The following is a 26,321-nucleotide window of genomic DNA, read 5'->3' as shown; positions in this document are numbered from 1 at the left end:
CTTCTCGGTAATATATCTGCTCTGGTGTGCAAGAACAGTGGCTTTCACTGGGTGGAGCTTCAATAGGACAGTTTTCAGAGGTTCGTGCCCTATGAATTGTAATTTCATATACTATCCCTGTACCAACATTGTGGTTGTGTTAGGGAGGGTAATTGGTCTCCTGGGTGGTGCGTTTGCAGACTTCTTCAATCTAACAAAAGTTTAGAGGATAAAGGCTGCGCTCTAAGCTTGGTTTTATGGAGGTCCTAAAAACAAATGTATAGGCAGAGAGCAATAAGTCATGTTCTTCCAATTGTTAATTTGTAGCTGTGGTTATGGAATTGGCCAGAGTGTGTAGAGTGCCTCTAACCAGTACTCTGGCTATTCTTGAGACTGAATCCTATGCATGCCTTGAGGTATTTTTAGTGGGAGAAGATAAGCTATGTTCAGTCTGTTGGAAGATAGCCATGGAGATGAAAGTCCAACATCAATGCCACGGCAATGATGTTATGTACCAACAGCTGAGTGTTACCAATCTGGTCCAGAGTGTGGCTCTGTCATCCCCAAAGTCTTGATAAAACTGTCAATTGCTGGGGTTTCCAGATGAAGGACTGGTGTGTGGCAAAGGAACAAACTGCAGACAAATTGATGATGAAGGCGTGTCAAAATGTCTGTTAACTCTTCCAGACTGCAGAAGTAATTAAAGGTGGGCTCTTCCATTCCGTCTTAAGATCAACAGATGCTGGAGCTCTGGTCCAAGTTGTTTATGGAGTGGAAGGAGGATTACAAAACTCTGAGGTCTGAATGGAAGCAATACAGAAATGTACACAAGTGTCTGCATTACACAAAAAAACTTTACATAAAAGGGAAGTGAGTCACAGGTATAGATACATACAAGGTGGGTGTGACAATATCCATTATGAAGCAATGACCTGAAGGGAAAAAAGCCCACAGACTGCCTGTACACCGAAGTTGGTGTCCAGATGCTACGAATGCCTTGTAATAGAAGCTCACTGATATGTAACCATTCGTAATGGAATTAAACATATATCAGGAGTTCTTATAAGTGTAACAGACTTGCACGTATAGCCCAAACTGAATGTGAAGTCACTTAGGCTTCCTATGCAAGCAATTCAATGTGTGATGATGACAAAGTGTTAGCAAATTATAAAGGCAGAATTATGTTGGTAGAGAAAAAGTTGGAAATATAGATGGAGTATACTTTCCTTAGAAGTGAAAAACTCCTCCAACTTGTAATGGCATGTCTTCCCCATAGATTCTGGCTTTTGCGAGGTCTTTTATGACAAGTGAGTGCTTCTTGACACAGGCAGAAGTAGCAAATGGCACATTTTTAGAATTTGTCGCCAGGTCTTATACCTAAGGGAAGATCACTCTGCCCAACCATCACATAGGTCACCAGACAACTTCTAGCTCCCTTTAGCTAAAAGTAGTATCTGGGAGGGCTGGATTTGCAAGACAGTAGTAGTTCTCCTAAGGTATTATGATTAGGTAACATATTTAAAGAGAAGGATGCTCAGTGTAAACATGATTTTTAAAACAAATATCAAGGACCAGTCAAAAAAGAGGGGCAAGGAACTTCTGGCAGTCAGTGAAAGATGGGCAAAGTGATTCTGGTAGTCAAAAGGAGAGAAGCAAGGTGCCTCTGGCAGTCAAAAGGCGAGAAGCAAGGTGCCTCTGGTAGTCAAAAGGAGAGAAGCAAGGTGGTTCTGGCAGTCAAAAGGAGAGAGGCAAGGTAACTCTGGCAGTCAAAGGGAGAGGGGCAAGGTGATTCTAGCAGTCAAAGGGAGAGGGGCAAGGTGGTTCTGACAGTCAGAGGGAGAGATGCAAGGTGAGTTCTGGCAGTCAAAGGGAATAGGAAGCTGGTCATGGCAACAAAGTATCACTTGATACAAAGAGCTCTTAACAACATTGATTTTCCTTAACAGGCAACTGGGGACTGTTCCATTTAAACATGCATGGTACCCAGGGAAGGCAGCTTTTAAAGTATATATGACAGGGTACTTTGATTCACAGAGTTCATATTAAAATGACAAGAAAATTCTAAATTGCATCAATGGGTGAGTACCCCACTTAAAAAGTGCCTTCCCTGGGGTCCCATGTATGTTTTAATGGAACAGCCCTGACCTGACAGGACCTCTTTCTAATCATCTGAATTAAGATGGTTTTGATAGTATTTTGTTTGTTATGGTTCACAAGTCAAGGAAATTCTTGTTTTAAAAATATTCTTAGAAATAACTAAAGATACTCTAAAGTCTATTTTTAACAGACAAAAAAAACCCAGGACCAGTAACATACTTTTCCAATGTAAATAATTTTCAAATGAATGACAGCAATCATTCTAATCAGATTTATATCACTCTCTTACTGGGTTTATTTAAAAACAGCCTTCACAATAAACTGTTGTGATAACCTGGTCCAACATACCAGAAAGTGTGTGTGTGATTTGGATTTTTAACATAGCTTTAATAATTTTTCAGTCATATCGCTACGATGTCTGCAGTGTGGCAGTTTATAATGATGTCAAGCATTGGGGCACTAACCACTAGGCCAATGGAGCGGTCATACCAGAAAGTAGCTGTTAAAGAAATGAATAAAAAGTAAAGCTAACTGCAGGAATTATTATTATTTCTGGAAAGAACAAAATGTTCTGCATTAAAAGAAAAGAAAATCCCTGATAATGGTGTACCTTGGTTGCTGCATAGACTGTCATCTGTGGTGTAATTTTGGTGCAAGCTCCAGATGAAACCATAACAACAGCACCCCGCTTTCTGAAATGTTAAGTTTACATAAGTAAAAAGAATAAATGGTATAATTATATAAAAGACTATTCCACTTAAAAATATCAGAAAGGGGGGTGGAACATGAGTGCCTTTATTTTGCTAATGACAGTTGGAATGAATTAAGATTCAAGAAAGAAAAAAACACTGTACCCTATCTTCCTTTATTTGTGTGGTTGGATAGTAGAAAATTAAAGGAGCAAAATAATTTCTCAACAAGCACATATTCAAATAATATATACCAAGTGTCATAGTAAACCTATAAAATTTATGCTATTTTGTCGTGTTCACAAAATTTTGACATAAGCTGCATTCCACTGCAGGTTAGAAAGGGAAATAACTCTTCCAGGTACAGTATTATATTCTCTGTTGTTGTGGTTTTGGGTTTAACAAAATTTTTCAGCACATGATAAGCTACACATGGCAGCCAGTATATCTGGCAGACGAAGAACCCATAAAAATCTCAGAAAGAACCAACAACCCAGCTAATGGTAAGCTTTCTCACATATCCATGCTGGCTGAGCCTCAGCCCTGAACCCACGTGGACACAGGTTAAATGTTGTTTAGGCATTTGTCATATACCACTCGGCCACCCAAGGCCCCTATAACAGCTGTAATTTTTCATACATTTTATATAATTTTAGAGGTACACAAACAAATAAAGATCAAATTATCAATCAAAATGCTCATCAGTAAGAATTTTTTTAACTTTTAAAGAGAATTGTTCTCCATAAATAAATTAAAGAGCTAAAAATAATAATAATTTTTTTAATGGATTTATTAGGTATCAAAAATGGTGGTAACAAAAATTCAGACAAAAAAAATTAAAATAGAAAAGCCCAAATGAAGAATACTAATGTAATATTAATGGTTTTCTTTTTAAAACCCTCAAAACTTGTATATTCCAAAGTTAATGGAAATATCAAACACAAGGATGAAACTATTTCAGAAGTTACTGTCAATCGTATTGCACTGTAATAGTTACAATATGTGACTCAAAAGTTGAGGAAGGAGCCACAGTGGATCAGTGGTTAGTGTACTGGACTCACAACCAAAATGAAGCATGTTTGAATCCTACCATCGGATCAACCCAGGTCAGTTACAGTGCTGTATCCTTGGCCTTGGCACTAAATAGCTACTGGTGCTTTGCTCAAGAACACCAAATCAAGCCAATCATTTGTTCCAGCTAATGCATGCTACAACACCAATAAATGTAGTACTGTACCTGTATAAGAAACATTACAAAGTGTGTACAGAGCTTGTTTAGACAATTTTCATTACAAATGTGAAAATTTCCATACTTAACTGAAGTGACAATTACAACTAATAATTTTACTAAAATGATTGGTACATGGGGGAGAAGATGTACAGAAACATACAGACAATATCATAACTCCTTCCAGTATAGTGTAGAATGGACAAGACATTTTATAGCTATCAAACATGAAAAATTCTTCATGTAGCAAACAAGGTCTGTCAGTAAGCAAGTGCTGAAGGAATACCACCTCTCATGATATTATATGTAAACACAAGTTTCAAAAAATGAGAAGATAACTCTAAACATATTAACATCAGTGATATGTGTTGTGATGGGATTTGGATTTTTAACGTAGCTTTAACAATTTTTCAGTCATATCGCTACGATGACTGCAATGTGGCAGTTTATATTGATGTCTTGCACTGGGGCATCATGCCACAGACATGTAGCATAATGTCCCACCAAGTCACATTATCCTGACACCAGGCCGACCAGCCCTAAAACTAGCCTCCTAATGCTGAGCGCCAAGCAAGGCAGCTGTTAGTACCATTTTTGTAAGTCTTTGGTATGACTTGGCCAGGGATCGAACCCTCGACCTCCTGCATTCGAGGCAGACACTCTAACCACTAGGCCACCAGAGCAGTCCTGTCATAATATAAATGTGCGACAAGTTTCGTAAGATATCCCAGCAGGTTCTGAAGACATTCACTGGTTAAGAGGATGGATGGACACAAATTATTAAAAATGTGGATAACTCTTAAAATGCCAATCCGACAGACACCATTTTGATGGGTCCCAAAATTTATGATACAAAAGTATGCAAAGGCTGATGAAGTTGTCTTACAGGCTTCATGAGATATCAAGTAAACAAAAGTGTGAAGGACAGCCAGATGGATGTATGGGTCGACAAGTTCACTTTATCATACCCTACACCCACACAACAGGCATAAATGGAAAATGGTTTATACCTTCCACATGTTTTGCATCATGATAATGATAAGTAACTATTTCCAAATTACTCTAGTCAATAGTTACTTCACTGGTGATATACTAAAATCTTATCATGTTAGGGGCCCCAAGTGGCCGATTGGTCTAAAGCGCTCACCGTTCCGGATCACTGCCATCTCACCTCTGTCTGCGTGGGTTCGAGTCTCAGGCCCAGCTAACAAAGGGTATGTGAGAAAGCCTGCCAGTAGCTTCTTGTGGGTCGGTGGTTCTTCCCAGGGTTTTCCAGGGTTCTTCCTCCACTAGTTATACTGGCCACCATGTATATCCTATCTTGTGCTGAAAAATGGCGTTAAACACTACAAAAACAACAACATTATCATGTCATTTTAGTTTCCCATATCTTTCTGCTCATACAAGTGACAATTTAAATTACCTTGCAACCATCTGAGGAAGAATCATGTGTGTCATCTAAAAGAAAAGAAAAGAAACCAATTTTTTAATACTGAATTTATCTTACAATACATGTCTTTACTTGCAGGCCTAAATTATCAATACAGAAAAAGACATTTGCATGAAAGTGTGGATATCAACAGGCCAATTTCCAGTGTCTCCAAACAATTAATACTCTTGAAATGAAAAGATGCAAAATGAATCAGCAGAACAAATAACACAGACCCTGATCTGCCAATGCATTATGCAACAGCATATCACTGTCTATGGTGTTAGCAACTGGACAGGATTTAGAAGCAAGTATATATGGTAAGCAAATAATGCTCCTAAAAGCAGATGTGTTTTATATGACAATCCTTCAGGAAATATCTATTCAATGGCTTCCTGCAACTCTTGTATTTTGAGTGTCATCTTACAAAAGTCAACTACCATTAACATCCTCAAATCCTAAAACACAGTAATGTTGTGCCCATTCTAACTTTTGTTTAAAATTTCCAGAAAATATATTTCAGATGACAGCAAGAGTCATGACTTCACACAACAGCATAAAAAAAACTATAACAGATTTGGTCTAAAAACAAAAGCATGTCTCATCCGCCGCACATGGTCTTGTGGTCATTTAAAGTCCAGTTAGGTCTGGTTTAGTTGCATTGTTCTTGCAAAATCATGCTTACCTGCTAAGGACATACATGCCAACCCCTGGCAAGGAAAAAGTGTAATCCAAGTGGACAAAAAGAGTGATCCGAGCAGAAAAAGAGTAATCCACATACAACATGATAAAAATTAAATGAGCATATGTACAAATGATTTATTGATCCCTCTGGAATTTAACATCAATTACTACTTCAAGTTTTCATACTGAACACTTTGAGCTTTAAAAAGCAACAGACTCTCATATTACATTTCAAAACACTTTGTTACCAGCTGAGATTATGAATGTTTTGCACACCAGTAGAGTACTAAGTGCTGGGTTACAGAGCCTGGATCTGAATTCAGTTTTACTTTTGTGAGCAATACTGAACAATCTCTCACAGTCAGCATTAGAATGGTAAAGAACCAATATTCCTTTCATAACCTGACAAAGAAGAGGAAATATTTATCTAACAGTTATTGGGTCTTTTAGCTTGGAAATAAGATGAAAAAAATCAACTCTATCCGCATGAAGTACATTGTCAGGTAGAGTGCCCACTTGATACTTCAGGAGTTCTTCTAATTTATCAGCAGCTTTTCCTGCAACATGGTGCATCATATGACAGAGACAACCTGATATGTACAACGATGGAGACATTTTTCAAAATACAGAATGCAACTCCTTTATGAATTTGAGTCATCAGCTTAAAACCCCATACAATTATGCCAACTTAAGTTTATTCAAAGTATTATCAAGCAAATAAATAAAATGTTTTCTCCAGTGGAATCTACTGTTAGTTCTGGTAATGAAAGAAGAGCACTCTAACTTTGCCCTTTTCGTTGTCAAAGTCTCTTACACAGACTGGGTACAACTTTTTGTCACAATCACTACTCCTGTCTGTTGCAATACTAAATGGCCCAATTTTCATGGCTTCTGCAATTTTAAGTGATGTATCTTCTGCTAAACACCTAACAATATTAGATGATTAAGTTCTTGTACATGCATATTTTCTGCAATTTTGGAATCAGGAAACATCCGTCTGAACAAAGGACCAATGTAGTCTTCTACCACTATAGGTTGTCTGTGTTTTATTAAGAACTCGGTAGATAACGCATCTGAATTTATAAAATTTGTGTCCACAATTTAGTTGCTGTAAAAAAGAAGTTACCTTAGTATTGGAATTAATAAATGAGCTAATTCAAGGTTTCTTTGTTTTACCACCATGACCAATATTAAAATCCTTTCCATGCAGCCTGCAAGGGGCATGAAGATCCCTAGAATGGAACGCTGTATTGTGTAATTCATGTATTCATCTCTGAATCGGTTTTTCATCTTTTCCAAAATCTGCTGTGAAATTATATGAAAATATTTTTGTTCTAACATGCATCAACTAAAATAAATCTGACTTGACTTTTAGCGCCAAATACATACAAACTGGTTCTGCTCTGAATTAGAACAAAGAATCTGCGAGTAAAGATCAAAAGTTAGAAAACCAGTCAAAAGTTGAAAGTAGAAACCAGCATGTTTCTTGAAGTAGGGCAATTGCTATGAATAGAACATAAAACTGTTAGGAAAGTGCATGCAAGTCTTCGGACAAGCGTACTCTTATGTCGTAGTTACATAGAAGCCGTCTTTTCTAGAATACGGTCTGTGGGATTAATGGGATGGTAATAAAAATGAGAAAACAAATTATTCATTTTTTTTTGAGGGGGATATACAAAAAACGTGTAATCCGAATACAGTTACACGTAAGGCATAATTTAGTGACAAAAAGCGTAATGATTATGCCAAAAGTGTAATGGTTGGCATGTATGTAAAGAGGCCTCCCTCACCCACTCAAAATACATACAGAATATCATCCTGTATCATTGATAATTTGTTAAGGTCACACAAAAACTAAAAAAGTCACTCTATACTTATGTCCTTTACTTGTTTTCAGTCAGATTCTTTCACTACACTCAAAGTATCCACATGTGACCTTACAAATTTTGTCAGTCACCAGAACCTAATCAGGTCTTGACAGCTTCTCAAAACATCTAAATATCCAAAGTGGAATGGTTTTATTCAATAGATTTTTACCTGTCTTGTTTACAAGGCCAATGCGAGTGCTCACCCATCCACCCACCCAAATAAATGGAATGTTACTGTATGAAATTGAAAGTTTAAAGTCAAATAGATTATGGAATTCTCCTAAAGCATCTACATATTAAAGTTGGTCCAGTTTTGCCAAACCATAAAGGAGATACCTTGTTTACCAGGTGATGCCCTACACTGAACCCCAAGAATCATCCTGTGACTTTGAAAATGCAATTATGGTCAACTTAACGAGACGTCAGGACCGACTAGAGATCAATATATCAAATTTCATCTAGTTTGTCTCGATGGTTTAAAACATTCTACTTATTATATGTGTGTAATGGACAAATAGACAGCACAAACAATTTGTCTCCCTTCTTTAGGGAGGGGAAGGGGAACGGGTGATGCACACAAATTAATATCTTCAGCACTTTAAGTTTTCCAACAAGGTTATGTTTTATATCTACTGCAAATCCTTACCATAGTGGCTGCTGAAACATTGACTAGAATTATCTGCCACAATCTCTGAAACAAAGAAAAACATTACAAGTCAAAATTAACCATTTTTCCCTGGTTACAAATTTTAAAACCAGTTACTTTTAGCCAGATACAATTATCAATAGCAGTTTGTGAAGCTTTCCACATGGCATACCTGTGGCATTTACCAGACACTAGTTTATGAAGTGTTCCATGTGTCATGTTTATGGTATTTACCAGGCACTAGTTTATGAAGTGTTCCATGTGTCATGTTTATGGTATTTACCAGACACTAGTTTATAAAGTGTTCCAAGTGTCATGTTTATGGTATTTACCAGACACTAGTTTATGAAGTGTTCCATGTGTCATGTTTATGGTATTTACCAGACACTAGTTTATGAAGTGTTCCATGTGTCATGTTTATGGTATTTACCAGGCACTAGTTTATGAAGTGTTCCATGTGTCATGTTTATGGTATTTACCAGGCACTAGTCTAGCCTGTGACGATAACATTTTATCTGTTTTGGGCCCGAGCCAATAAAGAATGGTTGCCCTGAAAATACAAGGCATGGTCACATGTTTTAGGGCTGTTCCAGTAAAATATACATGAGATCCAGTGAAGGCACTTTCAGTATAAAATAGTCACCCACTGATGCTTTTTATAATTTTGTTTCCTTTTCATTTGAACTATTATTGGAGTAATTGGAGTACCTTGGCATGTATTTTTTTTTAAACTGCCTTCCATGGGTACAATGTATGTTTAAATGGAACAGCCCTTTGATTAATACACTGTATATCAATCAATTAACCTACACCATTAAGCAAGTAATAAATATCTTAGAAAAATAAATTTATTTTTCGTGTGAGCAAACTTGTACTCACTGAGACTGGGACTACCCTAGAGTATAAAAGAAGGCTGTGATTGTTGCCAAGGACTTGAGAAATGCATGCATTTCCAAGTTGATCAACATTTATGTCACAAAGAACCCTAGTCACTTTGGGGGAAATACAAATGCATCTTGACATGCTTCTGTCACTTAGCATTCCCTGGGTCATGGGAGGTAACTTTTCCAAAAGTTAAGGTCTGGAAAGAATAAAATTTACTTGAATTAAGACATAACATTTTATGATCATCCAGCAAAAAGACTTCACTTTCATAACAGTATTTGCTATTTTACTGAGAATGACACTAAAACTCAAGCTCAAAAGTATTATTTCTGGTCTAATTTAGACGCAAATGGAATAACCTACCTTGGTACGACTCTTTGTATTCCATACCAGTGAATATATATTGTGTTATACTGCAGCATTCACGTCACAGAAGCCATTTCATGTTTTACTATAAAGTACACTCAATTGCTGCTTCTCTAGAACAACCAAACATGAAATGAAACAAATTTACAGTGTAGGTGAGGTTGCTTGTTAACGGTGTTTAATAGGGGTGGGTACTGAATTAAAAATCATATTGCAATATTAAGCAAAATACTGCAATATACTGATTTAAGAAAGAATTACAGATCACTGTTAATTTATTGAAAAAAAATGAAAACAAACTGCAAAAAATTACTTAAAATTATTTAATTACATAATTAAAATACAGTAGAGAAAATCAATAAAATGCAGTAAAGTAGTTGCAATCTAACACAGAAATAAAGAGTTACAATTTAAGTCTTTTGTCAGTTCACAGTTTGTGATTTACTTCTTGATAAACATAAAATGCAGGAAACGGCAGATTGGTCTCTTTGTTGTCACTCTACCCCATGTAGTTCAAACTGAACTGCCTTGAAAATCACACGATGGAACTTACTTCATATTTGTTTAAGAAGATAAGAGCATTAACATGATTTGGTTTTAGGGCTGAACATTGTGCATTTACTATATCTCCAGCAGTAAAGAACACCCTCTCAGAAGGGACACTTGTTGCTGGGATGCACAATAAGGATTTAGCAAGCTTGGCTAATCTAGGAAATCTCTGCTCATGTTTTTCCACCATTGAAGATGATTTGAATCCAAGGGAATCGACAGAAACACTCTACAGTTCTTAAGCTCTTCTTTTAGTTCTTCCATTTGTGTTTTTAAAGTCTCAACACCAGTTATGTAGACATCGCCAAGACGTTCGTGCATGCCAGAACAACATGTACCTTTATGTATCATATCACTCTGACCAATGTCAGACTTGAGCTTCTTGCAAACTGGTTGAGCATCCTTAATAGCAGAATTGGCAGACACATAACTGTTTGGTTAACTGTAGTAAAGGTGGCAGTTCTGACCGCCCACTATCACCCACAGGCGAGTGATCAGTGTCATGTTCAGCCATAACTCTAACAATGATTTCTGATGCATTCTGCAAAATTTTGGTAAAGATTTCATTTCTTCATGCATCGCTGAGGAAAGGTAAAGCCTTAAAAGGTGGATCCAAGGCAGCAGCAATGGTGAGAGTTTCTTCTTGATGAGTGTATCTATCCTGAAGATCATCAACCACGGCCCTCTTCATCTGAGCTTTTACTAGAGAATCATCATCGCTATGTTGGAAAATGCTGTCAATAAGTTTGTGATGAAGAGGCATGATAACAGAAATGGTTGGAAATGACTCAGCACAAAGAGTGGTTGTCACCGCTTTAAGAGGTTTTAGACAAACCATTACATCATCTGCCAGGCAAATGCCATCATCTGACAAATCTTCCTCTTTTATTTTAGCAAGGTCTTTGGATCTTAAAACGGCAATTACTGCACACTGTATTTCAACAAACTTTGAAATCATAAGTTCTGTTCCATCTAGTGGGAACATCAGCTATAAGCTTATGATCCAGTAGGCCCAGCAATTCAGCCTGGCTTCTCACTATAGCTGCTGCAGTTGTACTTCGGTGGAAGAACTCAACTATTTGACAAATCCTGCTGAGGAGAATTTCACTGCGTCTGATCTTGAGACACCTTTGTGCAGCTAAATTAATTGTATGTGCATAACACTTGACGTGAAAGTTGTATCCTAAAAGAGTCCCTGCCTTGTCCATGTTTGATGCATTATCTGATACAATAGGTGGTATGGGGATAGACTGTATTTCCCATTCTTTGAGGGCCTCAAGAATCACAGCAGCTATATTCTCACCTGTGTGCCCTTCATACATGGGCCAAGTTTGAAGAACATAGTTTATCAGCTTCCAATTTTTATCAATGTGAGTTGACGGGACTGTCAGATATGATTCATTTTACCTCGACATACAACTATCTGTTGTCAATGCAACCTTCTCAGCATTCTGAAGGTCTTCTGTTACCAGTGCCTTGACTTGGGCATATTTTTGAGGAAAAATCACCTCTGCAAACTTCTTTCTACCTGGAACATTATATCGGGGTTCAAGTGTATGTAAAAAGTCTCTAAACTCTGGTGAATCCACTATTCAGTATGGATGCATGTCCATTATTATAAATCTGCACACCTTGTCAGTTATATGTAAAGCACGAGAAGAATGTGAGGGGTATTTCACCCCAATGAGCCCTAGTAAGGTTCTCTGGATTGGCTGCGATGTTTTAGCTTTAGAAAGATCGGAAGCATCTTCACATGACAAACTCGTATTAGCAGGGATTGACGATCTATTGTCTGTCATCTTGTAATTACCACATTTCCTGAGATGGTGCTTGTTCATGTGATATGCTAGATTAGTCGTCCACCAGAAAACTTAACAACAGCGTCATATAGTCGGCACACAGCAATTGTTTCATCAATTTTCCCATCCCTTTTACTCTTTCTTAATGCAAAATGAGTCCATATGGCAGACTGCGCTTTTGAATTTTGCACCAGGTCATACTCAGCCATGCTTGAAATGTAGCTCAAGGTCAATGTCAGTCATCAATGTCAGCAAGGTGCTTATTTGTTGACAAAGAGATGTTAAAGCTTCAAAAAGATAAAGATTTACTGACAAGTAACTTCCAATTACCCATGCTGCAACTACTAAGGAAACGAAATAGAAATGTTACTGATGCTGATTACCGGAGGTAAAGGTATGGAATTCAATAGGTCACTGTCAATCAGAAATTAGTAGTAGTAGTGAAATATGGCTAATTTTAATGTATAATAATAATAGAGTTTGTTTGCTACTTGTTATCAAAATTTACGTCGATGTCACACTATATCGATATAAGAAAGTTATATCGCGATTATTTTATCGTCGGTTTAATACCACAATATAACAGTATTCAATATTATTGTGCACCCCTAGTGTTTAAATGCTGGAAGAAACTCATGGAAGAATAAACAAATACAGGGACTGCATCAGGGAAATGAGAAATATTGAAAGTTAGTTGGTAAAGAAGTTTTTTTTTTAAATTACTGCTTTCATAGCTCCATTTACATTACCTCTTCTGGCACATCAAGGAAGTATTGTGGATATTCATACATAACTCCAACATTGTTTACTGAAAAAAGACAAAAATCACACATATAACTCAAAAATTCATCCCATGAAATACACAAAAGGTGGAACAGTCTAACATTTTCTTGCAAAAACATGCATGAATTAATGAACTGGTAACCACAGTTTCATCAAAATTCAAACTTGCGTGTCCTTAGGTTTTCAACAAATAAAGCAAAGTTTCAGTTATAAATTGATGAAATTGTTTTTGGGTTTTTTTCAGGCTTACTACTGTTTTGGATTTGAGCATAGCAGAGGCTCCCCCTTTTTCCATATGAAAATGACAACTCCAGGTGACCCTTACTGAACACCGCTTGAGTACAGTGTTTAGCAGAAAACTTGATGATTCATGTTCACAACTGATGAAATGATAACAATAAGAGTTGCATGCATGCATATTGACTTTTGATGCTATACAGCCACCACATAAGATATTTTCATCTTGATTAAACTATTTGTACCTCAGTGCATACATGTGATACATATGTGACATCCCAGAAAGGTAAATCAGGTAAACTTTTTAAAATTTCATTTTGAGATTTAAAGTCAACCATGAGGACTTCCATCAACTCAGATTTTAGTATGTAACATGGACAAAACAAAAAAAATAATGATAAATGGTTCTGACATATGAAATATAGCAAGCTAATTTAAAACAGGTCTGTGCATAACTGAAAAAGCATTTTTAAACAATCATCATTCAGCGCAAGTGTCTGGGCATAGTAAGCACATATCATCACACCATCTGGACTTAAGAGTAGCCATGTAATCTTTATCCCAGTTTCTATTTAGACATACACTGCTCCCTCAATAACTCGCCCCCGGATAACTCACGATCCCGCTTATAACGCGGTGTCCGTCTTGGCTCCCGATTTTTTCCAGAGAAAATGTATTTAAAATATCTTTAAAATATGCTGAACATGAAAAAATTACGATAAGAATTGATAAATTAAACCTTGATACATTGCTCGTTTTATCATCGAAAATGGTGATTAATGCCCGTAAAAATATAATCCATATTTTGAAATTTGCAAGTTCTAAAGAAGAATTAATTTCAGAGGTCTCGAAAACGCTTAATTACGCGTATTTGGATGCCAATTTTTGATCTGGGACGCAGAAAGTCACTGAAGCGGGAGTCCTCCGTTCGCATGTAATAGGTGCACGGGAAAATTCAAAGATTTGCTGGTCCTGTTTCAGCCACCTGCTTTGTGGGAAAATGTGTTGATCAGTTAAATGTGCTGATATTTACAATGACAGAATTCAGTGACTGAAAGACTCTTTGAAGTACTGTTGCCATTTTATAAGAGTACATTAAAAAAAAAAAAAAGAACATGATGCAACAGCTAGGCGGCTAGTTCAAAGGCTCTGACTAGTGGCCGAGTGAGAAAATGTACTGATATTTAGTGATTGAATTCAGAGGCAGAGAGACCCAGTTTTAAAATCCTAGCGAGACCTCTGTTTAAAGATATCATATATTATGTAAGTTTTTATGATAAATAGTTGTCAGTATACTGTAAATAAACAGTCTGGTGAAATAGCGATCAATGAAAACTTCTGGTAAATGCTAACAGGTGGCAACAGAGAATGAAATAAACACCAAGAGTCAATCGACCGTCACATCGAAACCCGTGAGTACTTCTGTGAGAACCTAATTACATGTACATGCCAGCTTTGTTTTGATCAACAACTTGGGGAAGTGTTTGTTGCATTAAAAAAAAAATCAATTACAAGAGACCTCGGGTGCTGGATTAAGGGTCTTGGAGCTGCCTTTGACGTAAAGCAAAACACTAACAGAGACAACGTTGATGATAGTGACTTTGAATGTTTCAGTGAAACTTATGTCGTTAATGCCGAGGCTGTTTGGGAGAAATTCGTACAGACTCATGGTCCTGAGATGGGCGTTTCTCTTGATGATATGGAGGAGTGGATTTGTGCTGACAATGATTGCCCCACAGCTGAATACATGTCAGAGGAAACTATAATTATTTCTATAGCGAACAAATTTGCAGCAGAAGACGATTCTAACTGGAGTAACACAAGTGTTGAAAGTGATACAGACGCAGATGTTGCACTAACCCACCCCTCTGCACAGGAAGCAATCAAATATTTTGATATTGCCATAATGTGGCTGGAGACCCAAAATGTTGACTATGTAAAGCTCGTGCAGTTGAGAAATCTGAGGGATTTTGATCGGCGGCAGAGAAACCAAGGAGTAACACACACACACACACAAAATAACTGATCTTTTCAAAAAGTGAATTGATATTTGTCAAGCGTGGCACAAACGGCAGGTATTAACTTGTTCTAATTTACGTTGTTTTAAATTTGTAGACCAATGTTAGTACTGATTAACCCTTGGTTTTTTTTTTTTGTTTTCCATTTTACTTCTATCACATTCAAATCTATTTATCTATCATTTGATCGACACTGTTTCTCAAAAAGAGTCGATCTTTTGTATATAAAAAAAAACCGTCTAATTTGGATCAAACAATAAAACTAGAATGTATCCAATTCAACATAAAAATTAGTGACGTAGTACACAATGTGTGAAGTGGTACACATGTTAAGCGAACGGAAACCACGTGGAATAATGTTTTCGATGATCGCCTCAATATACTGTAATTTATCCTGAAATTAATGTTGTCCTATGAGGAAATAATAAAGTACACCGTTATGAAGAGATATTTATTAACAGTTAATCTCAGAATGATTATAAAGTGAGTATTCAACAGTATAATCTGCCTACCCCCCCCCCCTTATTTCTCCGTTATGTCTTCAATCACTTTATTGGTTTTGGGCTTATTTTATAGGTCCCTTGATAACTCGCGCCTCACTTATAGTGCGGTTGATGTTTCTGGACCCCGATGTGCGCGAGTTATCGAGGGAGTGGTGTATCAGGATTGACACATAAAGTATATATATATATATATATATATATAAACACTATCCTCTGACAGTAAACGCATACTATGACTTCTGCTTCAAAAATGGGTCTGCAACTGAACTAGTTACCACATATAAATGATTTCAAAAGGCTCTAAAATTAAAAGCAAAATTGAAAGTAAGACAGCAAATTTAGCATGCACTGAACTGCACCTTTGACCTTTAGGACAGAACCCCAATGTGGTATTTGATATTTCTTCTAATGAAGATGTACAAGAGTCACAGACCATGATCTCAAATGACACTGCTTAATGGCATAGCGGTTACAGTGTCTACCTTGGATGCAGGAAGTTGCAGCTTCTAAACCCAGCCAAGTCATACCAAAGACTTATTAAAAAATGGTACTAACAGCTGCCTCGCTAGGCACTTAGCATTAAGAGGTTAGTGTTAGGACTGGTAGGCCTGGTGTCAAGATAATGTGACTGGGTGGGACATCATGCTACATGTCTGCAGCATGATGCCCCAGTGTTAGACATCATTATAAACTGCCACACTGCAGACATTGTAGCGATATGACTGAAAAAATATTAATGCTACATTAAAAATCCAAATTACACACATACACACACAAATGACTTTAAAATTAAAAATATGGAAAATAAGAAGACTAAGTCATGACCCTCATGGGAAAGTGTGATGGAGAAAATAAAACATTGAGCCATGACAATATGATCCCCAATATGTCACATGACACACCTTCTAGAGATGACGTACAAGTATGCAAAGTTTCAAACCTTAATTCTGAATAACTTAAACATTTACAGAGTGGAAGGCTAAGTGGGATAATAATATAAAATACTGGGCCATGACCTGGATTACAACACTACCTATTGATACACAATACATCTTCTACAGAACGATGTATAAGTATAAAACCTTTCAAATAAAAAAATCTTTAAAGATGGAAAACTTAAAAGGTATATATTATATCCAGTCTGTCTCAAGCTTTTATGGTGAAATATTGTTTCATTTCCCTTCCTAACTGTCATATATGATTTAGGACTGGGTCTGCATGAATGCTTATTTATATTTTACCATATTTCATGTAATTTTTTGTACATGAAAAAAATAATTATTAATTTCAGTGTATAAAAATTATATGTAAAAAAATAGTTATCGTTTGGTGGTAGTCAGTACCACCAAATGATAACTTTTCTTTTACATATAATTGTGTAATGTTGGCAAAATGATTAAAATGCTTTGAACATGTATTAGTTATGGGTATTATTTATTAGTAAATTTTACGCAACAATATGAGTCCACATTGTCAAGAAATTAAGTGCAACTTCTATTTTTATAGTTACAATAATCTCATTATCCAATTGCAATAAAAAATAAAAAACTTTAAATCACGTTTTAGTTAATGCCTGTGAGCACATGTGCACACGTGTGTGAGACAGAGATGAAACAATACTTTGTCAGTGTACAAGACCATATTTATTTAGGGTGGTTTTTATTTGTAGCTTTTGCGAGGAGAAAAAAAAGACTATTTTCAATTACCTGACGATTGTGATAATCCTCATGTATTACGCCCCTACTATATTCCATTATCAATAAACACCACTAAATCAACAATTCATTCCTGTATTAATTACAATGTACATTGTCACAACAACCATATGGCTATGCAGTGTTATTTACATGGTAATTAAACATGCTTAGTGCTTTGGTTATCCATTTGAAACCAGACTGAGGGCAAGCATGGACAGAAGAGGTCAAATCAGCAAGGCTGCCAGTAGGGAAATGAAGCTCTCTTTAAGGAAATGAAAATCTGTTAATGTGCTATTCAAGCTGTTGTCTATACAGCAGATGTTATAAGGACAAGCGATCATGTGCAATACTTGTTATTCGAACTCGCCAATAAAGATAATAGTGGGGTATATCGTAGAATAGATTTGTAATAAAATGTTAATTATATCCAAGTCAAAACAGAACAAGCACTTAAAGACAGTATATGTATATATACGAATCAATTTAACTGAGTCCATGACTTTCAAATTTATGATGGAAAATGACAAGGTTTTTATATTTTATGTTTGTATGACTATAATGAAACAATAAGACTACTTGACCAATGGTCTGTGGTCTTCACTTTAGCATGTACTGAGATGTAATTTTTGTTGGATAAGAAAACATCAAGGGGCTTCCAAACTCATTTTAAAATGCACGTGGTGTTTTGTTACGGTGACGAACTTAATAAGAACAAATTAACAATAATACTTAAAGGTATGGTCTGTGAAGTCCTTTGTCTACTTGTTAATAAACAGCAGTAGATATTGTAATGACAATAAGAGAGCTTATGCACATGGGTACCCACAGGATTTTTTGCAGGGGGAGTGGGGAGGCAGTCATGGCGGGGAGAGTTACTATAGTAAGCAGTCTGAAACTAAAGCTGATATTTACTCGGCGTTTTGAACTGAATCTTGTGATATATTTTCAGCTTCATTTCCATGATTAAACTTGTCGTAATTTAGATATATATATCAATATATATTTGCAGTATGATTTTGGGGGGGTGTCATGTGACCACCTTTACCTATGCTGCAGGCGCTAATGCTTATGCACCAATCATTGTATATTCTCACCAGAAATTAATTATTAATTTTTGTAAAAACAAAATGGCAATATGATATTTTCAATCTTTTTTGCAAATGTAAATCTTCTTAGTAGAAATTTTATGTCTGATAATTTAATGGATTTTTTTGAAAAAATACAAAGTGATATCTACCAAAAAATTATGATACATTTCAATAATTATTATTTTGATAACTGGATTGTGTATGAAAAATTAAAGGGTACAAAAAATGCAAGAAATACGGTAAAATAAGATTTTATGATGCTGATAAATTTTAGGACTAGAAATTTAGCTAAATTAGTGTCTAAAATAAAAATTTTAAAAATGCATTTCATATCACATAAACAGAAAATGCTGACAAATTAGTGATTTAGTTTCATCCTGCACTGCAAGTTGCAGGAAAAGATTAAATGTATAATCAAATCTGAAACAAGATTAATAATGATGGCAAACAATAACAGAGAATGATAGAAATTAAGTTATACCTACCCTCCCATGTCTCAAAAATGAGATGCATCAAGTTGGCGCAAGTAATTTCAACAATCATCAATGCATTAATAAATTGATATTAAGATGAATTTGCTGAATTGTCCCGCATCCAACCAAATTGTAGCATCTCATCATTCCTGCCATTTCTGTTTTCTAGATTTTGTTAAGTTTTGAAGTGTTCAATGAGAATTGTTGTTGCTTATTGAAGAAGTGCCTTGCACCTGTCATTTTGGGGGGAATTATCAGATCTCTAAAGTGCTTTGAACAAACTTCTTCCTGATGCTGTATATGTGGCATGCAAGCATCTGACTATCAGACCATACTAATTACCAAAACAGCATTATCTGTGCAGACAGGTATAGTGTATGGCAACAGTCTGTGCTTTTTAAACTGAAGAATGAGTTTTGAAATATTGACAGTAGGGACAGGAGGTGTTACTGATACCAGAAAAACTGTCCTTCTGCTCAGCAGGCTCAAGAGTATGGAAATGACATGATCTGTCTCTACAGTAGAAGCATTTCTCATTACATTTTATTTTATCTAACATCATAAACAGATCTTAGCTTTTAAACGATCGGAGAACGGTAATGTCTTCAATCGGCATGTAAAATACAAATGCTACAGCTAACATGAATCAACGGTAATATATGAAAATAATTTAAAATAAAACCTCATATCTAATGTTAAATGGAAAAGGAGTCTAATGTTAAACGGAACTTCAATCTAATGTTAAATGGAACCTTAATCTAATGTTAAACAGAACCTCAATCTAATGTTAAATGGAATCTCAATCTAATGTTAAATGGAACCTCAATCTAATGTTAAACAGAACCTCAATCTAATGTTAAATGGAACCTCAATTTAATGTTAAATGGAACCTCAATTTAATGTTAAATGAACCTCAATCTAATGTTAAACAGAACCTCAATCTAATGTTAAACAGAACCTCAATCTAATGTTAAATGGAACCTCAATCTAATGTTAAATGGAACCTCAATCTAATGTTAAATGGAACCTCAATCTAATGTTAAACAGAACCTCAGTCTAATGTTAAATGGAACCAAAATATACATGCATCTGATATCAGTGAAGCTACATTCAATAAATAGTGCAAACTGACCATTTTAAATCATAATGACTACATTCTTGAAAATTATAAAGGATCATTGATTATCCTTTATCTGCAGAATTGATACTAGATTTTGTTTGCCAACAAAAGACCAAAAAGTTCAAAAGATAACAAATTTGAAAAATTAAAACACTTGTTAAAATGGCATGAAAAATTAATCGGGTCAATTACATATTCATAAAACATGCACACCAAATTTTGTTTGTCTATCTCAAGTGGTTGAACATGCTAACAAAGATTCTGTCGAGTTCAAAAACGTGTTAAAAAACTTGAAAATTATTTTAACAGTCTGAAAATCAAATTAGATCATCCAAATATGCACACTATTTGTATAAAGCACCCTCTGCATACTAATTATATAAAGCACTCTGCATACTAATTATATAAAGCACTCTGCATATATAAAAAAAATCAGCATGTAAACACTCTTTGCATATAGAGCAACCTCATCATGGTAACTATATTAGGCACTCCCTGCATACTAATTATATAAAGCACTCTCAGTATACTAACTATATAAGCACTCTCTGCACACTAATTGTATAAAGCACACTGCATATGAAGCACCCTGCATATTAATTCTATAAAGTTCTCTCTGCATGCTAATTATATAAAGCACTCTCTACATACTAATTATAATAAAGCACTCTGCATATAAAGCACCCTGCATACTAATTCTATAAAGCTCTTTCTCAGCATACTAATTATACAAGTGACTCTACATATAAATCACTCTCTGTATATTGATTATAAAGCACACTGCATATAAAGCACCATGCATACTAATCATAAAGCTCTCTCTGCATACTAATTATATAAGGCACTCTGCATATAAAGCGCTCTCTGCATACTTATTATATAAAGCACTCTCTGTACACTAATTACATAAAGCACCCTCATCATGGTAACTATATAAAGTACTCTCTGGATACTAATTATATAAAGCACTCTCTGTACACTAATTATATAAAGCACTCTGCATATATAAAAAAATCAGCATGTAAACACTCTTTGCATATAGAGCAACCTCATCATGGTAACTATATTAAGCACTCCCTGCATACTAATTATATAAAGCACTCTCAGTATACTAACTATATAAGCACTCTCTGCACACTAATTGTATAAAGCACACTGCATATGAAGCACCCTGCATATTAATTCTATAAAGTTCTCTCTACATGCTAATTATATAAAGCACTCTCTACATACTAATTATAATAAAGCACTCTACATATAAAGCACCCTGCATACTAATTCTATAAAGCTCTTTCTCAGCATACTAATTATACAAGGGACTCTACATATAAAGCACTCTCTGTATATTAATTATAAAGCACACAGCATATAAAACACCATGCATACTAATTATAAAGCTCTCTCTGCATACTAATTATATAAGGCACTCTGCATATAAAGCACTCCCTGCATACTTATTATATAAAGCACTCTCTGTACACTAATTACATAAAGCACCCTCATCATGGTAACTATATAAAGTACTCTCTGGATACTAATTATATAAAGCACTCTCTGTACACCAATTATATAAAGCACCCTCATCACAGTAACTATATAAAGCACTCTCTGGATACTAATTATATAAAGCACTCTCTGGATACTAATTATATAAAGCACTCTCTGGATACTAATTATATAAAGCACTCTATGGATACTAATTATATAAAGCACTCTCTGGATACTAATTACATAAAGCACTCTCTGTACACTAATTACATAAAGCACCCTCATCATAGTAACTATATAAAGCACTCTGTGCATACTAATGATATAAAGCACTCTCTGTATACTAGTTTATAAAGCATTCTCTGCTTACTAATTTAAGAATGAATTTTATGGGGAAAATTTAAACAAAAGAAATGGATCACAGTAAGGATATAATATGACAGTATCCAGAATTGTGCTATAATGAATGGTTTTATAATAAGGGAGAGTTGTGCTACCTAATATTCCTATTTCCTTGTCTTTAATTTTTTCCCATATCTTGCTGTATATCTCCCGGCCTGCCGTAAAGTCCACAGCTATTGTACAAGTTTGTACATGAAACTGGCTCTCTGAAAAAATAGAATTTGTTTGCATTTAACATTGTTACATGTTGCATACAAAGAAATATATTAAATCATCAGAGAATAGCCTTGCTAAGTTTAATAGACTTGAAGAGAATAAGTAGAATATAGTAACTGAGAGTAACTTAGATGATCATGCAGAACAGGAAGTCCAACATTAGTATTATGTACAGGAAGTCTAACATTATAGTCATGAACAGGAAGTCATATGTAACAGCTGTGTATGGAAAGTCATACGATAATGATATGTACAGGATGTTGAACATTATAGTTATGTATGGGAAGACAAACAGTTGTTTAAACATGAGGAAGTATTGGCAAGGTATAAAGCTATTAATGAAAAGGCAGAATTGAAATGATGATAAGAGAAAGCACAATTACAAATATCATCAAGAGAAGAGATTAAGAAAGTAGCATAAATGTTGGAAAAATAAACATAACTGACTGAAAAATGACCCACTGAAAATACAAAAAAATACAAAAGTGCATGGAGAGCTTCATTCATGAGTCTTGTCGGTGAAATACAGTTACTGATTTTTAAGTTGATGATAATGAATAATAAATGTTGAATTACAAACTAAATAAGCTTCTGCTTGATTTGATCAGGATCAATAAGAACTTTATTTTGGTGATCCTGTGGGTTAGTAAATAAAAATCCTCATTCAAGACCTGTATCTGACATGGTCAATGCATATGACTCTCTAGACATGGTATCAATCAGTATCTTAAATGATCATCATGCTGACTCTCTAGACATGGTATCAATCAGTATCTTAAATGATCATCATGTTGACTCTCTAGACATGGTATCAATCAGTATCTTAAATGATCATCATGCTGACTCTCTAGACATGGTATCAATCAGTATCTTAAACGATCATCATGTTGACTCTCTAGACATGGTATCAATCAGTATCTTAAATGATCATCATGCTGACTCTCTAGACATGGTATCAATCAGTATCAGAAATGGCCATCATGTTGACTCTCTAGACATGGTAACAGTCAGTATCTGACATGGTCATTGTGTCAACCCTCTAGACATGGTAACTATCAGAATCTGACATGGTCATTGTGCCAAACCTCTAGACATGGTACCTATCAGAATCTGACATGGTCATTGTGTCAACTCTCTAGACAAGATACCAATCAGAATCTGACACGGTCATTGTGTTGACTCTCTAGACATCGTACCTATCAGTATATAACATGGTCATTGTGTCAACTCTCTAGACAAGGTACCTATCAGAATCTGACATGGTCATTGTGTTGACCCTCTAGACATGGTACCTATCGGTATCTGACATGGTCACTGTGTCAACTCTCTAGACATGGTACCAATCAGAATCTGACAAGGTCATTGTTTCGACTCTCTAGACATGGTACCAATCAGAATCTGACATAGTAATTGTGTTGACTCTCTAGACATGGTACCAATCAGAATCTGACATGGACATTGTGTTGACTCTCTAGACATGGTCATTGTGTCAACTCTCTAGACATGGTACCAATCAGAATCTGACAAGGTCATTGTGTCAACTCTCTAGACATGGTACCAATCAGAATCTTACAAGGTCATTGTGTTGACTCTCTACACATGGTACCAATCAGTATCTGACATGGTCATTGTGTCAACTCTCTAGACATGGTACCAATCAGAATCTTACAAGGTCATTGTGTTGACTCTCTACACATGGTACCAATCAGTATCTGACATGGTCATTGTGTCGACTCTCTAGACATGGCATCATTCAGTATCTGACATGGTCAGTGTGTTGACTCTCTAGACATGGTACCAATCAGAATCTTACAAGGTCATTGTGTTGACTCTCTACACATGGTACCAATCAGTATCGACATGGTCATTGTGTTGACTCTCTACACATGGTACCAATCAGTATCTGACATGGTCATTGTGTTGACTCTCTAGACATGGCATCATTCAGTATCTGACATGGTCAGTGTGTTGACTCTCTAGACATGGTACCAATCAGAATCTTACAAGGTCATTGTGTTGACTCTCTACACATGGTACCAATCAGTATCGACATGGTCATTGTGTTGACTCTCTAGACATGGCATCATTCAGTATCTGACATGGTCAGTGTGTTGACTCTTTAGAGATGGTACCTATTTCCTTGGCAGTTTTATAGAGTCTGTTTTCTCCCCTGCTAATGAGGACAACATGCATCCCTCTGCTGGCCAACTCTTGTGCATAAGCCTTGCCAATTCCCTCACTGCTACCTGTCACAACTGAAATGATAACAAAAATCTATACTAAAAAAATTTCAAAGTTCATGTTACATGTCTCCATCAAACAAACAATGCCTACAACATTTACTTTTCTTTACATTTCAAATCAGCAATAAAGTTTGAGTATATATCAAGTGTTTCTATTTATTACTCGGATTCTTTAATCAATTATTGGGAGTCATTATTATTAAAATTTGATTTTCCAGGAGTTCAGGTTTAATCCCCAGCTAAATTTGTTCCATTTTCACTAAAGCACCACTGTCCTAGAAACCATGAGAAGCACTGGTCCCTGTATTAATAAAATGTGTTGTCCCAATAAAATCGTACTGGTATTAATCCAATGCAGACAAGGTTCTTGAAAACATAGGTCACATCAGACTGTTGCATGAACAAGTAAACAACTCTGAATCCTCACTAAATGCTCAGCATTAAGAGTTCTGTTTTAGGATTGGTTGGCCTGGTGTCAGGATAATGTGACTGGGTGAGACTTCATGCTACTTGTCATGATGCCCCAGTGATAGACATCACTATAAACTGCCATAATGCAGATATCGTAGCAATATGGCTGAAAAATTCTTAAATCTATGTTAAAAATCCAAATCAGACACATGCACACACACAAATCTGAATAAATCCTCTTTAATAAGTTTAAGAAAACTGAAGTTCATAATTCATTTCTTCCAAAACCAAACATAAGATGGAGTAGATTAAATATATTTCATTGAAAATACATACAAATTTTACAGGTTCCTGCCCATTACAGAAGTATTTTTGGTTCATGCCAGAGACTGCAGAGATCACTCATGGTGACAACAAAAATCTATAATAGCAACTCAAATGAATTAAACTTGTCCCTTTCTGTACTCTCTGAGAACACAAAATTTAGCAAGCTAATGCACAACTGTTTGTTGTCTCCTTTACAAAAGACCATGTAAAACTTGACCCTTTCAAGTGTGCTCATTCAGTTTTGAAAGACAAAAGGAGTCAATCAACTACAAACATTAATATAGTTGCAGAATTTTGTGTGAATAGACATTGTTAAAGCATGGTTTTTTTTAGGGCAAATTGAAATCTTACATTTGAGGATTGTACAAAGGTATAAGCAGAAAATGGTCAGTAGGGCAAAATCAAATCCTTCATCTGATGACATTACAAGGGCAAATGAGGACTGAGTTTTTACTTCATTGTAACAAGGGGGACACCTAAAACACACATCAAGAAACTGTCCTGTGAAAACATGCTACAGTGTCACAGATCACCATAGTGCCACACAATGTCAGCTTACAGATGAAAACTTGCTACAGTTGCATAGATCTCCAAAGTGCAACATAACGTCAGATTACACATGAAACCATGATACAGTTGCATAGATCTCCAAAGTACCACATAATGTCAGCTTACAGATGAAAACATGCTACAGTTGCATAGATCTCCAATGTGCAACATAATGTCAGATTACACATGAAAACATGATACAGTTGCATAGATCTCCAAAGTGCCACATAATGTCAGCTTACACATGAAAACATGCTAGTTATATAGATCTCCAAAGTGCCACATAATGTTAGATTACACATGAAAACATGACACAGTTGCATAGATCTCCAAAGTGCCACATAATGTCAGCTTACAGATGAAAACATGCTACAGTTGCATAGATCTCCAAAGTGCCACATAATGTCAGCTTACACATGAAAACATGCTAGTTGCATAGATCTCCAAAGTGCCACATAATGTCAGCTTACATAGTTTCATAGATCTCCAAAGTGCCACATAATGTCAGATTACAGATGAAAACATGCTACAGTTGCATAGATCTCCA

The 26,321-nt window shown here is 35.7% G+C and overlaps 1 protein-coding gene across 2 annotated transcripts in view; it reads right to left on the bottom strand.

Moving 5' to 3' along the window:
* LOC149785632 (inactive hydroxysteroid dehydrogenase-like protein 1) overlaps positions 1 to 26,321 on the bottom strand; it is a 41,320-nt gene that overhangs the window by 8,205 nt on the left and 6,794 nt on the right. For both annotated transcript variants that reach the window (XM_089979448.1, XM_089979449.1), the window contains 6 exons: positions 24,377 to 24,499; positions 22,124 to 22,234; positions 12,969 to 13,027; positions 8,621 to 8,665; positions 5,417 to 5,451; positions 2,687 to 2,768 (listed from right to left, as the gene is read on the bottom strand). In XM_089979448.1, the coding sequence (XP_089835574.1) occupies positions 2,687 to 2,768; positions 5,417 to 5,451; positions 8,621 to 8,665; positions 12,969 to 13,027; positions 22,124 to 22,234; positions 24,377 to 24,499 (455 nt within the window). The remainder of the gene's footprint in view (positions 1 to 2,686; positions 2,769 to 5,416; positions 5,452 to 8,620; positions 8,666 to 12,968; positions 13,028 to 22,123; positions 22,235 to 24,376; positions 24,500 to 26,321) is intronic.

The sequence above is a fragment of the Sinohyriopsis cumingii genome, chromosome 13 (genome assembly GCF_028554795.1).
Source record: "Sinohyriopsis cumingii isolate HCF-2022 chromosome 13, ASM2855479v2, whole genome shotgun sequence".
Lineage (NCBI taxonomy): Eukaryota > Metazoa > Mollusca > Bivalvia > Unionida > Unionidae > Sinohyriopsis > Sinohyriopsis cumingii.
Note: the sequence above shows the minus strand (reverse complement) of the source record. Positions and strands in the feature narration are given on the sequence as shown.